Genomic DNA, 17,816 nt, shown 5'->3' with positions numbered 1-17,816 from the left:
GCCTGACACCTCATCAAGAAACTGCAATTAGCCATGGGAAGTCATTCAAATTTTACACGCAAACCACTGGAATTCTGACCACAGATAGGGACATAAGATATCTTAACATGCATACAGGAGTTGTCTTGGATCAGAGGTGTTCTAATTACAAACTGCAAATTTTTACAAGCCAACAGTTAACACTGTACAGGAGCAATCTCTGTCTAGGAGCAATGGAGAACTCCAGAGCCAAATTGAGTTAATACACTGGGGGACCAGTAACTATTCATTCATTCATTCATTTATTAAATTTCTATCCCACCCATCTAGACCAAGGATCTACTCTGGCTGGTTTACAAATTTAAAAACAATAAAAACTAAAACTAAAACCAATAAAACCTTCGTCCAAGATGGCTAAGTATAAGTAATTAAGATATGGCAGTTAAACTATGGCAGGAGGGAAAGCCTGCCCAAATAGCCAGGTTTTAAATTTATTCCTGAAAACACTCAGAAGGGGAGCCAGGTGGGCCTACACTGGCAAGTTATTCCAAAAATGAGGGGCCACTGCCAAGAAGGCCCTACTCCTTCTTCTTTCCTTCTGGACCTCCCTTGGCGTTAGCCCCCTCAGCCACCCGGCCTGACAGGAGCACCAGTCAAATTGCTTGGAATCCCTCTCATGGTGTCCTGGAATCCTATAGGATCCAATAACTTTTGAGGTCAAACCATTAAAACAGGTTCTTGCTCCCCAAGGGGAGGGGGAGCCACTGCGAGGTTGAATTTAATTAGGCAATGATCTGACCATGAGAAGGGAACAGACACTAGGTCAGTCACCATCGGAGCACACTCACTCTGCTCAGTGGAGAACACCAGGTCCAGTGTGTGGTCACCCACGTGGGAAGGGCCATTGACATGTTGGGACATGTCCAAGGAGGCCATGTTCTCCAAGAACTCAAGAGCTGGACAGGAAACCTCCACCTCTGCATGCACGTTGAAGTCACCCAAGACCAAAAGCCTCGGGGACCCCAGCACACATACACACTTCTTTTAATTGCTTATAAGTCTCCAAAAGCAACATTGTGCAAAGCACTTGTGTGGCATTCTGGCGCTTATTCTCCACAGGCGATCTGACATGGGATGAATTGCAAGACATTGAACACCCAGACTACCCCTTCTCATCATACCCAGTAAAAGGTCTCAGTCCTCCTCAACAGGCTCGCTGCCAAAGATGATTTAGTCACTATTATGCAGCAGGGTTGGTCATATGGCCAGTCCTTTCTAGGGCTCCGCCCTGGTTATAATCAAGAAAGTAAACCCAGCTATTGTCAGCATATCAGTTAGAGTCCATTCATTAATCCAGGCCTTCCCAGGTGAGTGATAAAGTCAGATAACAGGTGAAACAAAGTCAAGATGCAATCCAGGTTAGATTGGCTGTCAGTTAAGGCAGTGGTCCCCAACCTTGGGCCTCCAGATGTTCTTGGACTTCAACTCCCAGAAATCCTGGCCAGCAGAGGTGGTGGTGAAGGCTTCTGGGAGTTGTATTCCAAGAACATCTGGAGGCTCAAGGTTGGTAACCACTGAGTTAAGGGAACAACAGATCTTTGCAGCTGGTAGCAATAATAAAACATGGATGTTTGGACTCTATTGTATCTGTCTGCAGTATAGGCACACTCCCTTACACCAGCTTCAGTTACTTGGTCACTCCTAACAACTCAAATAATTTTGCCAAAGATGTTCCATCTCACTCTGTGCTTTGATCTCTCTTTGGAAGGAATGAGCCTTTTTGAGGTGGGACAGGCTTTGCCTCTGGTGTCTTTGGGCTATAACTGCCATTTGAGGCATCAAGTTCATTTCCAGAGCTCTGCAGCAGTCATTCTCTGAGGAGGACTCTGCCAGGTAGGACATGAAGGGTGGAATTATTTTGGCTAGACATATAGTAGGGTGCAAGCAATATTTCTGTTGTTGAGGGCTACGTGTAGCAACTCGTAAGGGGGCAACAAGCACAAACTGTAAATGCAGGTAAACAGACTCATCCTCTTGCCTTTGCCCACATTTTCACAAAACATTCATATATGCTCATATCCACAGCTATGCAAAGAATCACAGCCTCCATGTAACTAGTCTTTAGTGAGACTGCAGGCTTTATTTGATCTAGAACCCATTTATTTGTCTTGCTGGTTATTTTTGATCTATGTAAAGTCCTCCTCCTTCCTTCCTTCCTTCCTTCCTTCCTTCCTTCCTTCCTTCCTTCCTTCCTCTCTCTCCCTCTCCATCCCTCTCCTTCCTTCCTTCCTTCCTTCCTTCCTTCCTTCCTTCCTTCCTTCTTTCCTACCTTCCTTCCTTCCTTCCTTGTCCAGCTTTAACATCTGTATGTAATAGTTGGGAGTAGGTTAATATGGATGATTTAGGCTTTGTTCTTCAGTAAGAGAGCATCTTTAGTCTTAAGCATAGTTTCTGGTTTCATAGCTACTCTTCCAGTCTCAGTCTTCTGCTTTCTCCCTTGCAGTCTCCATTTAGATTGATGATTGAAGTATACAGAACATCTTTACCAATTTTGATTTCTTCATTGTCAGCATTAATGTTATGCAATTCTTCTGCAGTCATTCTTTTTTGCTTTCCTCCCATTCAGCTGTAATCTGCTTTTGCATTTTCTTGTTTCATGTTCATCAGCAGTCATTTCAAGTCATTGATGTTTTCTGCCAGTGTCCTCAGCATATTTTAGATTATTTATGTGTCAACCAAACATTTTAGCTCCCCACTTCCTCTGAATCTAATATAAATTTTCATGTGCTGTATTCTGCATATATTCTGAACAGTCAAGTAATATTATCAAAGTTGAGAACAGTACTGTCAGGAGTCCTACAGAATACTATATGAGTTTGCACTTCCAGTGAGATCACCTAGTGCAAAATGATTAAAGCTGAGACAAAAAAACACTACTCTTCAGTGTGGATATATAGCAGGAATTCTATATTTCTAGTTAGGACATTTAAGCAATCAAAGTCAACCCTATCTGGTGCTCAGAGTATTTTGTCCCAATTAATTCAGTGGAACCTCCTACCATTTGCTGAAGTCTACCATTGTCACTTACACTTGGCCTACATCAGATACTTTCTCATTCTTGTGCTATTCCTTCCCACAATCACTGTAGGTAGTAAGAATAAGACACCCTATCTTGTAGCTGTCTCTCTTCCAAACCAGTTACATTGCATTCAGTGGGATCTGTTTCAAACCCAGCATACTTATGTTTTCCACTGGACTCCTCCCTTTTTATTCATGGATAACTGAAGTTGAGCCTTCCCAATGCTTCCCAATTAATCTGTATCTGGGATTGAATTAGACCCCAGCTGCCTAATACTCAAAAGAAATTCATGATATTTCCTGGATCATATTGGATATATCAGTATTGGAATGGAAACACATTCACACACTTGTCCTTGCATGTATGCACACACAACTGTATTACTGGGATCTATAGCAGCCTTGCTTTCCCTGAATCATCACATGCTAACAGGAGACTGAGGCTGAAGCTAGAGTTTATCACCTTCACTCTGTATTTTGATAAATCACAAAGCACTTCTGAGACCTGGAAAACAGTGAAATATCCAGATATTTTTTACTACAATCCATCGCCATTAATCTAGGGTTGATGGGATTTGTAATTAAGCGATATCTTGAGATCAGTGGCTAGAATCCATGAGTTTAAAATGTCTTCTTCAAGGCTTAATGTGTGCTTACTTTCTTGAATCTAGAACCAGTGGTGGATTCTCAGATATGAGAAGCAGTGTGTAGTAGACAGAATGTCATCCTTGGACTCAGGATATGCTCATTCAAGTCTATGTGGTCATGGAAATTCGTGACACTGGTAAAACCCTTCCTTAAATAACTTACATACCTCAGAAACCCCACTAGAATCACCATGACTTTATGGCCACATAAAGATTTGAATATGTATTGGGTTGAGCGAATGAGCTTCTGCACTTGCTGAAAGATACCTCTCTCTTTATTATTAGATAAATGGATAAAGACGTCTAGAAACCTTGGGACATACTGTAAAGAGGCTTGCAATTCATCCCATGTGAGATCACCTGTGGAGAATAAGAGCCAGAATGCCACACAAGTGCTTTGCACAATGTTGCTTTTGGAGACCTATAAGCAATTAAAAGAAGTGTGTATGTGTGCAGACACTAGTTTTAATCTGTTGTCTAAGAACTTTTCTGGAACCACTAAAAAAAAAAGCCATGACAGCCCTGAAACCCCAAGTCTCAGCCCTTCTCCTGAGGCAAGTCTCTCCCTCTCTGGCCACTTTCTGTTCATTCCCCAAGGTCCAGGCCAATGCTGCTTCCTTCTACCTGGTTCTGTCATGAGACAAAGACCTGTCTCAGGTAGCAGGTATGGTGCATGATGAAAATTATCAGACTGGTAGTTCATATAATTATTGAATTTTTACTAGATGGATTTCCCCCCCTCAAGTGTCAGTTTGGTTGGCCTTGGGTACTATGTGTCATGATGGCAGGAAGGGCGCTACATATTGTTTTTGCCTCAGGCAACAAAATATCAGGGGAGCAGCCTTGCTGAAATCCTAAGCGATTTTGCTCCCTGAGATGCTTCTCTGAAGCTGGCGCTTTTCTCAGTTTCAAGCACAGAAGAAAACCGGACGGGGTCTTTTAAAGCAGCTTGTGGAGTGAGCAGGCAGGAGTGGCGCCCCGTCAAAAATGTCGAGGTGGGGCACCCTGTGGCATTTTGACAGGGGTCGACGGATGTCCAGTCATCGCCGCCTCTGAAGGCAGAAGTCTAACTCGAGCCCATGGAGCAAAGGCTCCCTCGGCAACCATGAAACTGAGTCCCACTCTTCTTTGCTGCTGCTCTCTCTCCATTTCTCCCTTTCCTGCCCGAGGCAGCTGCCTCGCCGCCAGGTAGGGGCCGGGCTCCGTTCCCGCTTCTTTTGGGTGAATAGAAAGTCAGAGAGCAGCCGCCTCGGGTCTCCTTTGGCAATGGAGAGGGGAGGGTCGTGGGCGTGGCTGCGGCTGCCGAAGGAGGCGTACCATTGGCTCCCGGTCGCCAGCCTCCTTGTCAGTTTCGGCTCCTGGGGGAGTGGGAGGCGGGCGGGCGGCGGGCGGCGGGGGGAGGAACCGGAGGAAGAGGTGGGCTGGCCGCTCGCGCCTGCTGCTGCTGCTGCTGCGTTCTCCCCGTGCGCCTCTTGGCCAGCCTTCTTTACGGGATGGAGCCTTGAGGGGGGGATGCTGAGCTCTCCGAGTGTGGACTGAAGCCCCTCGCCTCCTTTTCAGTTGGAAGGAGGGCGCTCGGGAGGACGCACCGGTGGGGCCTTGAACCGAGCAACAACGACCAGAGCCGGCCGCCCCCTCACCCTTCCACCCTACTCCCCTTGACCCGCTCCCTCCTCCTCCTCCTCCTTCCTTGGGGCAGTTGCTTCCTCTCCCCCCCAGCTCTGTTTTGGGACCCATGGTTTGCTGAGGGAAAGCGTCTCGTGGAATATAAAGTTGGGCAAGGAGGAGACGGCGGGCGAGCCAGCCGCTCGAGGAGCGGAGCGCGGGGCCCCAAGGCGCCCCGACGGCGGCGGGTCGGGATTGACCCGCTTGGTGGGGGTGGTGTTCTGCTCAAGAGGAGAGCCCCAAGCCATGGAGACGACGAGGCGGAGATGGTCCACCAGGTGGAAGACGAAACGGTGGTTCGGGGATGCCACTTGGTCCGCGCTCCTCATCACTTGCACGCTCCTGCTCCGGGCGACTGAGGTCAAAGGAGGTAAGAGAGTCAGGAGCACGTCCAGTCCCCCACCGAGGCCAGCTCTCTCTTTCTCTCCTTACTCACTCGGGGGGTTGTGTGATAGAGATGGGGAGGATTTCTGAAGCCGGAGGTGGCGAAAACCCTGCCCCTCCAGGATCCTGACCCGGACCTAACGTCGATTTGCGAGTTGTTCAGGGGCTAGAGGGGAAAGTGACTTTGCACATGCTCCGGAGATCACACTTCCCTCATGGTTGCCGAGCCATTTGGCACTGGAACCAAATCTGTGAGCTAATCTATACCCCCATATTAAGGCACGCTCGTCGCCAGAATCTGTAAAGGGCAGCTGTAGACACGTCCATGAAAGGCTGAGAGGGCTGCCTTGGCTGGACCGAAGGAACCTCTTTGGCCGGCAGGGTTAGCGGTACCCCCCCCCCAACACACACACAAGCATCCCCAGCCCAATTATTGTCGCGGAGGGATGCAAGTCTCGCTGAACTTAGGGTTTACTTCCAAGTAAATCCTCGCAGGATCGGACGGCTAACGTCTGTCCCTTGCCCCCTCGTTTCTTTGGATGCTTTAAAAGGGTCGTCTAGCGAAGCGGGAAGAAGGCTTGGGAAGAAGAGGGTGGGTGGAAGATCCTGAAAGTGGGAGAGAAAGTACGGGACTTTAGGAACAAAGCAACTTTGCTTGGTGTGGCTGGTCAGTTTTTCAACCTATTGAGATACAGGCACACAAAAAAGTTTGGTTTTTTTTTTCAAATTGCCCCCTCTTAAACTTTCCCAAGCCTTTAAACTGACCAGGTTCAGGAAATCTTGGTCGAAGAGAAAGAAAGTAAAGAGAGACAGGTGAGGGTGGGGAGTGGGACTTGGTGAACTGTGATCCAAGTAGGAGGTACGATCCTTAGGTTTCAGAAAGTCAGCACGCTTTTTCCCCGCAAGGACAAAAACAATCTCAGCTCTCGGATGTGTCTCCGGTGGAAAGAACCGGCCTCGAGCGGAGGCCAGACGGACGTTGTCACTCCTGCTTTGGGGTGCGTGGAACTTTTCTTGGAAAGCCAACGCTAAGTGACAGCTGTCAGTGACATGACAGACGGTGCCACCTTTGGGTTGACGCAGAGATCTTTGTCGGAGGTGTGAGAGTGCTGTGGGGCCCGGGGGAAAGACTGAATAGAGTTGGAACCAAATGGCACCTTACCTGTTCGGCATTTCTAATTGTTTATTCCAGACACACGCACACACATATGCACAACAGAAGGGGGGGGGGGGAGAGAGAGATCCAGACCCAGCTAATTCTGCCCAGCTTACGTGGCAAGGCTCTTGACAGGAGGGCAGAGCATAGAGGCGCCAGGAATCTCCTCCCTCTCTCCTCCCCTTAGGTGCATCCTTGGGCAGAGCCAGTGGAGTCGAGTGAGTGGTCCGTTAGGTGTCTGTGGGCACATGTATTCGCAGGGTGCAGTTCCTGTCAGCGTCCCGTCTAAAGGGGAGGCTTGTGCTTTCAATGAGCAAAGAGAAGCTGTGGGGAGAAGAGGTGTATATGCGTGTGTGTGTCCTGGGGGAGGGTGTTCAGATGTGCGGGAAGAGGGCAGTCATAGGAGGGGACATCTTCCTTCCTTCTCTGCATCTGGCTTTGCTCGGGACCCAATCCCATCTCTTTAACAGAATGCTTCATTTTGGAATAACTACACCATAGACGGCGGAGCGTCCGCCCAATACGTGATATTGCAGAAAACTCGTGTCTGTGGCTCTTGCAGGGAGATTCCCTTCTCCGGGGATCGCCACTGCGTCTGATCTCATTGTCCGTTAACCTTGGTCTCCGTCCAGTGAAAACTCTTGAAACGATTGAGGGTGTGTCTATTTGTATGAAGATGAACAAAAGGAAATGTAGAGTACCTGTTAGTTACCTGTATTTTTGCGTAGTTTGCAAGGATTATATGGACCGATTAACAATGTCTGGTCAAATCCACGCATCGGGAGGGAAAAATAGGAAAAAAAAACTACTCGCAGAAGGTTCTTGTCCCTCGTCCAGATGTTGCATCCGTTAGCCCTGGCTTTTCCAGAGCACAAAGCTTGAGGTGTGTCTGAAGGAAACCGCCATTATTAAAGTCTATCTAATGATGATGGTAATCGGTTCTCCTGTCTGGGGGTCTTGGCGGATCAACCCTAGCCGCACGTTAGGACCGGAAAGGTGCTCTGTGATACACGCCTCCCCTTTGAGCCTCTGGGCTCCTGATCAGCTCCTGGACTTGGCGTGTCAGTCACCTCACTCAGTTTTGCTGCCCCCTGCTGGTTCGACGGGGATGGACCGGATCCAGTTCCATTTCCAAAATCACCTCTCGCTTGGAGATGAGTGGATCGCTCCCTCCCACTCCCCTCTCCCTCCGACCCGGGCCAGGAGTCCACGTGCTGGACTCGAACTATTGCTTTACTTCCTGAATAATGAAGCCATTTAAGAAGGGCCTTCTCTCTGAAGAGGGAACGCACCGTCCTTATTTTCCTAAGCTTTCTTTCTCTTGTCAAATCCCGACGGGATTTGGAGCTTTGTCTCTCTGTCGGTCTGGCTACCTGCTTTGTTCCTTAGGTGCCCCTAGGGAACCCAGGAGTGCTGAAAAGCACGTGTTGTGGATTGTTTCTGATGGAATGAAAGTCTCTTTCTCCAAATGCAGCTCAGATGACTGAAAATATGTTGGCAGGAGTTTCAATTGCATGGTGCCGATTTCTCAAGGGCCTTTCTGATCCTCTTAGGAAGGCTTACTTGGAAGAAAGTCCAGCTGCAAACATCGGGATTGACATCTTAAGTGTATATGTAGGTAGGCTGGACATCCAATGCTTGGAAAAGTTACTTTTTTGGATTACAATTTCTAGTGGCTTGGAGTTTCTGAAATTTGCAGTCCAAAATGTAATTTTTTAAAGCTGTGGCCCACACATTAGGCAATGTGAGGTGGCTCCCTGAGGCAGTGTTTGAAAGAAAGAAAGAAAGAAAGAAAGAAAGAAAGAAAGAAAGAAAAAGAAAGAAAGAAGGGACAGAGGAGTGGAGGAACTGAGGAATGGGGGAAAGTAAAAGAGACAAGGAGATAGTTCAAATGCCAGTGGACATGCCGCAGGCTGGATTCTGGAAACTGAAGTCTAAAAAGCTTTTCCCAAGCTTTGCTGAAGTCACATGCATAGTTTTTTGGGGGTTTGGGGAGGTCACATTTTGAATCTTGTATGTGTAAAATGTCCTATTGGATTCACCCCTTCTCTGTTTCTTTTCCTAGAAAAGCCCTTAAGTAGTTTTTCTAGTTTTCTGGTATGTACTTCTTTGGTGTAGTTAAAGAGATATTTAAGATCAGGAACCTCTCTTATCAAACAATGCATGCAGGAAAAAATGTGGTCTATAACATTTGTGATAAATAATGTATTTAAGCTTCTGTATAAAATTGCACCCTTTGAAACATCTGTGAGATTAAACATAAATGAATGAGGTGCAATTTGCTTCTGACTTGATCAGCATAAGCAGCTCATGAACTGAGTAGGAGGGGTACCGCCCTCAATATTTTGGGATGGGACCCCCCCCTCCCATGCTTCAATACCATTCTGCAGGATTCTACTGCATATACACAGCTGAATGCTGTATAAGTGTGCCCTGTTAAATTTAATGGGATTATTCTCAAGTGGGTGCATGTAGAATTGCGACCACAGATTGTTTAGAAAGACCTCTGCAGCATTCTAAAATTATTTCAGTATTTGTTAATGTGGTGGTTGATATTCATATGAAACTATGCTTTAATTGTTCCCATACTGTCTCCCAGGAATCAGCACACATTCCAGACCTCCAGTTGTTTAGAAAGCTTAGCAGAAAATAAGTGGAAATGTTAAAGACTTTCTCTGATTCCCCTTCTCACCTTTTAAAATACAGGACCTGCTGGTAGAGGTGCTCGAGATGAATAAACTCATTTATTCAAAGTAGCTCAGGGAGACAAGCAAGCTCTCTCTCTCTCTCCCAACTTGAAAAATGAGCAGAATGCCAGTGTTGTATTATATGTTGGGTTCTCAAGTGCTTCCATACCCAGACACTGACCATACCCAGACACTACTTTGCTTTGCTTGAGCATTTAGGAAAACAAACACTAAAGATAACCCTCTGAATTTAAAGGAAGGATATAAATAGCCAGTCTCCTGATCACCAAAGGTGCATAAAAGTTTTCTTCAGGCAACAAATCAGAGAAGCTTTTGTAAACTGGGATAAAGTTAGTATCCCAGGATTTCCCCACCTACTCCCTTTTGGAGTCCTTGACATGGTGCCTCACTGACTGTCCTAGTGGCGTGTGGGTAGGTGGGTGAGAGAAAAATTATAGGTTAGTGAGCGACATGTGCAGAGTTATTTGCAAGTCTAATGAAAAGAAAACACCTTGAGAGATCAACAAGGGGATTCATTGTGCTTCTCAGGCTTCTCTCTTGAAGTTAGTGAGATTCCTGAATGTAAAATGGTTGGGGGGGGGGGGGGGAAGTGTCCTGCCTCTGAAAGTGTCATTTTTCTTACACACAAAAATGAGTGAATAAATAGCTGTTCACAGAAACCACAAACAGAGACACAAAACCCTGGCTGTATGGACCCAGGAATAGAATTTTGACACAATTTTTTTTTTTTACAATAAAACCCAAAATAACGACGATTCTCTTTTCTTTCCACATGCTACTGACAGGAGATTGCATACTGAAGCAGTAGGAACTATTTATTTGCTGCCAATTTCAAAACTGGAGTTTGTGTATCATTGGGTATCTGTGAGCTAAATGGGTGGTCTATATATTAAAACTGGTTCTCTTGTGGGGGAACATTGTGGGTTTTGGTAAGGTGGTATCAGGTTTTAGCATGGGTTTGTATTGGGTTAGCAATATATTGAAGGTTCATTCACTTCATTATTCATTTACATGGCCAGGTAGAAAAGAAACCAGACTCCTACACTTTTAATAGTTGTGGGGAAGACAAACGGCAGCAAGGACGTTTGCTTAAATGTCATCTTTGCTAGCAAGGCAATTTGAAATAACTTGATGGTCGTATTTTACAAACATGGTTTTGAGCCCCAAGGATCAGGAGGTGAAAAGGTCTTTGTTTCTTCCTCAGTGTGTGCTTTCCTTCTGACAGTAGAAAGCAGCAGGAACTTCTCTGATATTTTACTATTAAAATAAAGCATTTCTGCCACAGACCTGTGGCCAGACACTGTTTTTTTTTTCTCCCTTGCCTTGGCAGCTGACACAGAAATATGCTTGGTATGTTGTGTAAGTCATGCAGTTCTTTACTTGTCCTTTCTTAGGAGGCTAGAGAAAGACCCCTGAAAGGAAGATAGATTCTCTTCACATATACTGTGGGCAGTGGAGAGGCTTTGTGCATTTTAAATGAGCAACAGATTTACCTTTCCTATAACACAGGAATACATAATTTTTATCTTAAGCAGAATTAATTATGATAGCCTGTGTCTGCACTATGTATGCTAAAGTGACAGAGGAGCAGTGATAATGAGAAGCAGTTTATTTGTTAATCCCTGAATATCGTTTCCTCATTTGGTGCTTTCCATAAACAAGAAGGCTTGGTTTAAAAGTTAACTCCTAGAAAGGCTCCATTAAGAAAGGGCTGCACATTTGAGACCACGTGTACTTACTATTCCTCAGGCTTTACATATTTAATCCTAGTTCCAAATCATGGATCTCCAGATGATGTTGGATTTGAATTCCTAGAATGCCTGAATGCTAGCCATGCTTGGGAGCTGAAGTCCAATATCTAGAGTCTAAAGTTAAGAATCACTAATACAGCTTCCTAGCCTACTGTTACTGGGATCCATGTGGCATTCCAAATATTGGACAGCTTGTTGTTGTTGTTATTGTTGCTGTTGTGTGCTGTTGATCCTGACATAAGGTGACGCCCCCTTAGTTTTCAAAGGACACAGTTATTGAGGTGTTTTTTCCAGTCCTTTTTTTCTAGTGTCACTCTGGGATCAGGTACTTGGCCAAGGCTGCAGTGGCAGGACACACAAGCCCATCAGCAGCATGCAGCCCAGGTACTCTAGGCTGGTCCTCTCCTGGGAAACACAGCGGGGATTTGAACTCCTAATCCCTGGCTTTACAGCCAGGCACTCCAACTCACTGAGTTATATGAGCTCCCTAACTAGCATAGAGAGTGATAAAGGATCATGAGAACTCAGTCCAAAAACATCTGGAGAGCCACGCATCCCCCTCCATCCTTATTTTAAAGGATGGGTGCATTTACTAGTTATGGTTTGACTTGACAGCTGCTTGGGGTGAAATTCTGTGTTTGCCAAACTTCTGTGTGTGTGTGTGTGTGTGTGTGTGTGTGTGTGAGAGAGAGAGAGAGAGAGAGAGATGGTTTTTTGATAACTTTCCAAAATTCTCAAATATTTTAATCAATTCAACAAGAATTTGAAGTTAAAAGCAAACCTGACAGATTTATACATTTGAGCATGGGATGTTCTAAAGGCTATCCTCTGAGTTTTTTGCATCTTTGTGTACTCAACCAGGCTTTTATTGCCGAATTGGGATTGTCTGTTGCTCTCATACTCAAGTCACTTAATTTTTCTGACAGGTTTCCTCCTCTTCAGCAGCTACACGATGGGCAAGCACAGTCTTGTCTTTACCATGCTGGGAATGCTATGCTTTCTAAGCTTGGCTAGTACAGATGGGTGAGAACTTTTCTGAGTTCATGTTTGGTCAAGAATTAGCCTCCCTTCACTTATCAGATGGAAAGGATGCAGCCTTTTGAAAAAAAATCAAGCAACTGAATGTGGAAGAAAGTGAAACTGACAGATTTGCCTTTTTGTACTTTCTCCATTTTGTTTCATTTTATTATTGGCCGATGGTGAGAGCACCATCAGCATCTCTCGGCAGACTGACCTTGGCATTGGCGCTTGTGCGCTCGACTTTCATTATGAGCCGCAATGAAGGAAACCACAGATTCGACACAGCAGTTTTTCTATCCTGTGGCTGTTTGGCTTATTTCAGGTACAGTCCTACCTGCCAGGGAAAAGAAAAGAAAACGTGTATGTGAAGAGAGACAGGGCTCAAAATACAGTGTAACAAAAGTACTATGACTTTATTACTAGAACGGAAATGATAGCTAAAGCATGCTGGAGCAATTATGTTTCTTACATTCCCCCCCTCCCCTTTTCTTGTGCAATCCAAAACAGTAGGGTTTCCATCTGCCAGCATGATTTAAAAGTTTCTTTCTTTTCTCAGTGCAGTTCTCTGCTTCCTTTAGGAGGAAATCCTTTTACCATTTGTTAATTTACTGTTGGGCTGGCTGTTGAGGATAATATGGTACAAACAAATTAAATGGAGCGCAGAAGACATATTGTGTGCTTTTGGGAAAGCAAGCATATTTTTTCTAACTTAGAGGAATGCAGTGAGCCCCAAAGGTGCAAAAAAAAAATACTTACTGCCCCTGCACTAACAGAGAAATGAAGACACATTTTACCAGTCATCATATAGTATCAAGGCTTTTTTTTTGGGGGGGGGAGGGAATATAACATTTGGAAACTGCACAGGTTAATGAAGAAATGGTTGACCTTTTCCACATTCTAACAGGAGTTGGCAGTGGTGGTGTTCTTTCAGCACATAATTGCACGTAAGAGGTGGTGGTGTTTTTTTAAAAGAAAAAGAAAAAAAAACCTATTACATGTGCAGGCCTTGAGATTCTAGTATATGCCAAAATGAGAAGAGCATGGAGAAGAGAAGTCAGCTTAATCAGTGCTGGCTGTTAAGATCAGAAATATGGAATATGCAATACATATCGTTATTTGCAATCTTGGATCTAAGTTACCAGACCTTCTCTCAGTGTAGGTTTAAAGCCACTGTTTTATGTTATATTCATTTGCAGTGAATTAACTGTGACTGTTCCCTTGAGAGCAGGGGAAACACAGCAGTATGTCTGTATGAGAAGGCTTGCTATGGAGTTGCATACATCTTTGTCAATAAACCCATAATAAACCAATGAGATGGTAAACTAGACAAGATGCTTCATAATAATCGCATGTTTTTCCTTCAACATTGTAATTCCTCCAGAGGTTCATGCCTGAGTAATCAGACTTACAAATAAAGCTCATGTTAACCTCCCATGACCAATCATAAAGCAAATGAAAACTGATTTGCAAAATGTGGAGCTGAAAAGAACTTGAACTATGACAGACATCTTTTATCACTTCAAGGAGCATTGTTTCTCAGTGCAGAACTGATCCTTTCATGTATTTTGACCCTAGATTTACCAATATTTGCATATAGCCTGAATCACTAGCACTCAAAGTACAGTATGCAATACATTCTTTAAGTGCTAACTTTGGCCCCATGGAGTCTCCAGAAACAGGTTTCTGCAGCAAATTGTACCATCCTGTGTGGATGTTTAAGTGTAATTCTAACCCTAACCCTAACCCTAGCCCTTCTGCTAATCTTCAGTACATTGCAATACCCATGACGTCAGAAAATACTCCAGAAATCACTCAGTGCATTTTTTTTAATGGGCAAAACTATTGAAGTATTAAATATAAAGCATCCATTATAGTGGTTCCCAATCTTGGGTCCCTAGATATTCTTGGCCAGCACAGCTAGTGGTGAATCTTCTGAGAGTTTTCATCCAAGAATGTTTGGGGACCCAAGATTAGGAACCTCTGTGCTATAGGATTGTGCCCATCCTTTTTTTATCACCAAGAAAGACAATAACATCAATCCATCCTGCAGCTTGTTTCTCTCCTGAATTGAGGCTTTTGAAAAAGTATCCATTGGTGTCAGTGGAAATGTTGTTGTTCTTAAGCTCCTGTACAGGGGACAGGTATTTTTGGTCATGGTGCTATATAAACTTTCACAAACTGCATGCCTTGATCAGATTGGACCTCAACATAATCTTCTAAATTGCATGCTATGGCTGAAATCCTGTTGCTTGGTGTCATACTAGAGTTGGCCATTTGAATCAGTGGGAACTTGGTGAGTCAACTCTGCTGCAAATTCCATTGATTCAAATGAGCCTACTTTGCAGTTTTGCTACACTTAAGTAAGTTGCTACTAGAATCAGTGGAATTTATGGAGGACTTGACTCAGCAAATCCTCTCTAATTTAATGGGCCTACTCTAGTGCAACTTCCTATACTATGCAACAGAGTTTCAGCCAGTGTAAAAGAAAGGTGGGACGTAGTTACAGCTTCCACTGCTATGTGTCACTGTATTCTCTATAAATTTGTTATGCTTACATAGCTGTTAAAACAATAGCTCATAAAAACAAAGTAGTAGTCTTGTAAGATGCAATGGCATTAGAAACCACAATAGGTGCTGCACATTGTTACTTACAGTTTGAAGAAATCAGTAAGGCATGCATACACAACAGAAATATTCTTTGCTCAGAGATTTGTAAAGCTTCTAAATACACTGTCTATCATGCATTTACTTTTAAACTTCATGTTTATTCTAAATCCTCGAAAGCAAAACTGGAAACTTGATCTGCTTTTGCCAATAGAAAAGGAGGGGGAGAAGGAGGGAGAAAGAGACAGAGAGAGTTCTTTAGAACAGAAATTAGAATTGCTGTATACTATTTGTCTTAGCAAAGCTATGCTCACTTGCTATCACCACTGCTGGTGGGGTATAAATCTAATCTAATAAAATAAATAAATAAATAAAAATAAATAAAAATTAGCTTCAGACTTATACCTTAAATGATCCTGATATATTTCTATTTGTCTGACTGTGGCCTTACCAGATGCTTGCAGATCGTATGGGTTCTCAGAGCTAAATCTTGGTCTAGCTCAAACCTTCCATTTCCTTTTTTCCCCCACTCCAGTATCATCAAAGGAAGGAGTTGCTTTCACTGAAGGGCAAAGCAGCTTGAAAGTAGCTCATTCTTTGTTCGTAGTGAGGATCTCGTCTCAGCAGCTTTCTAGGGTCAGATGGAAGCTTATTGTCTCCTTGTGTCACCTAAGCCTTGTGTTTTTATAGTTGCTGTAGCACGCAACTCTGGAGTGATGATGCAGCATACAACACAGATTACTCAAGTGTTTCATGATGCAATGTATAAGTCTCTTTGATGCTTGAATGAAGAACTCTGGCATTTTGCCTCTCTCTTTTACCAGTGATCATCATCTGAGAATATCTGGTAGAAATGGACGTGAACCATCAGCTCAGTGGTTTGTGGCAGTTCGCTTATCGGCTGTGTTTGGCGCTTCAGAGCCCCACCTCCTCTGGGGGGGATGGCCATTAGGAGGCATCAGACGGGCTTCCCTGCCCTGCCTCCTCTGAGTGGGTGCCCAGTGGAGGAGGTGGGGGGTTGAAGCACCAAACACATGTTCAGCCAATAAATGGACTGGCACTAACTCTAAAACCAGCAGTTCATGCCTATCTCTACATGCTACTCTCAATGCATGTGCCTGCTTTCTTTTTCTTGTTCTTCTTTTTTGGTTGAAACATCTTTCTCTGTGGCTGTGGGAAACCTTCACCTTTTTAAGCAAGGAGGTGAAAATTGTACCATATCCGTTATATTGTTCTTCAGTCTCTGATTTCTGGAGGCTGGAAGGGCATATGATCCCTGTTCACTCACAGCGGAACAGTTTCTCCTTATTTCCAAATGGCCACAAAGGAAACTCTGAACAGAAAGAAAGAGGGAGAAAAAAAGAACAGCTATGATTGCACTCTCTGATTTGTTACTGGTTCTCATGCTGTTGTTTGGATTCTCCTGCACCCATCAGTTGAAGTGTGAAATATGCTACCAATCTTGCATTCAAGAACTGAATAATAATTTGGAAAGCAAAAGACTTGTTAATTAAATTTCTGCTTTGCATACAGTATTCCATTTTATTGTTTGCCTCTGTATCTCAGTTAATTATGGTTTGTGTGTCTTTCTAGTGGAAAGCACATTGTGTTTCTTGCTCTGCCTGCCAATTCTTGGGTTACCCTTTTTTCCAGATACGATCACGAGGAAAATGCATTCCAGGAGTTTAACTTGGCAGGGCATTTCAACTTTGGTAGTATCAGTTTCAAGAAGATAAAACTTCCATAAAAGAAACAATGTTTGATTCATGTAAATAAAAGAATCCTCATCAACTACAGTGCACTATCCTCATTAAGTACTGTCCCTGCTGTAAAATTTGAACTCAATTTAATGTTAAAATCATGAGAAATTGACGGGAAATCCCCGTTTTTTCAGGGTGGTGATAGACACCATTTGTGTTCTGTACAGAGCGGTAAAAACTACCTGGGACAGTGCTGCTTCTATTCCCATTATTTACTGAGACTATGCAAATGAAGCTGAGGATGCTTGGTAGATCTGCAGTGGCCTCCTCATCAAAAACAGTGTTGCATACACCACATAGCTACTATTTCCTTCCTTTAGTAACTGGGTTCTGTTATGGATAGGTATTATTCCCACTGTCACCACTTCTGACTCTTCTCTACCTGGAAAATCCTGAAAAGGATCACTATAACTCTGAATTGACTTGATAGATCATCATCATCATCATCATCATCATCATCATCATCATCATCATCATCATCACAAATATCCCCGCGCAGCTGGACTTAACAAGGGTCCACTCATGCGTCCGGTGGCAGCAGCCTCGCTCATTCTTCCAATCACTACCAGAGCTCCATTCTCTTCCCACTCAGCTGGCCACTCCAGGAAATGGGAGGGAGGATGAGCCTCCCTGCATGGTTGCTGAGTTGCTAGCTGAGCAGGAAGAGAGCAGAGCTCCGGGAGTGATTGGAAGGATGAGTGAAGCTGCTGCCGCCGGCACTAAACACATAAGTGGACAGGTCAGCCACAGGGCCCAGCCCTTCATTAAGTCCAGTTGCGTGGGGATATTTGTATTCATATATGATTAGAAATACCCCCATCTCTATTCAGAATCTGTGTATTGCCATCTCCTTCCCATGACCTTAAGGCCCCACAGACAGAAGAAGCTTTTTTCTTCAGAAAATCACTCTTTAGGCATAGAGAATGATGGAAATGGCAGGCAGAGTGGGTAAGGGCGGTGTTTTCCTCTCTTTAACTTTTGCCATTTAGAAGACCACATTTGTGAAAGTGAAAATGAGGCAGTGTGAATGAGCTTTTCAAAATTTGGGGAAGAGTGCACAAGAG

The 17,816-nt window shown here is 44.2% G+C and overlaps 1 protein-coding gene across 5 annotated transcripts in view; it reads left to right on the top strand.

The window, feature by feature from the left end:
• The first annotated feature begins 5,485 nt into the window (after window positions 1–5,485).
• The window catches only part of COL11A1 (collagen type XI alpha 1 chain), a 280,302-nt gene continuing 267,971 nt past the window's right edge, over window positions 5,486–17,816 (top strand). For all 5 annotated transcript variants that reach the window (XM_072998040.2, XM_072998042.2, XM_020788718.3 and 2 more), the window contains exon 1: window positions 5,486–5,739. In XM_072998040.2, coding sequence (XP_072854141.2) covers window positions 5,616–5,739 — 124 coding nt within the window. In that variant the 5' untranslated portion in view covers window positions 5,486–5,615. The remainder of the gene's footprint in view (window positions 5,740–17,816) is intronic.

Source organism: Pogona vitticeps, chromosome 4, assembly GCF_051106095.1.
Source record: "Pogona vitticeps strain Pit_001003342236 chromosome 4, PviZW2.1, whole genome shotgun sequence".
Taxonomy (NCBI): domain Eukaryota; kingdom Metazoa; phylum Chordata; class Lepidosauria; order Squamata; family Agamidae; genus Pogona; species Pogona vitticeps.
Note: the sequence above shows the minus strand (reverse complement) of the source record. Positions and strands in the feature narration are given on the sequence as shown.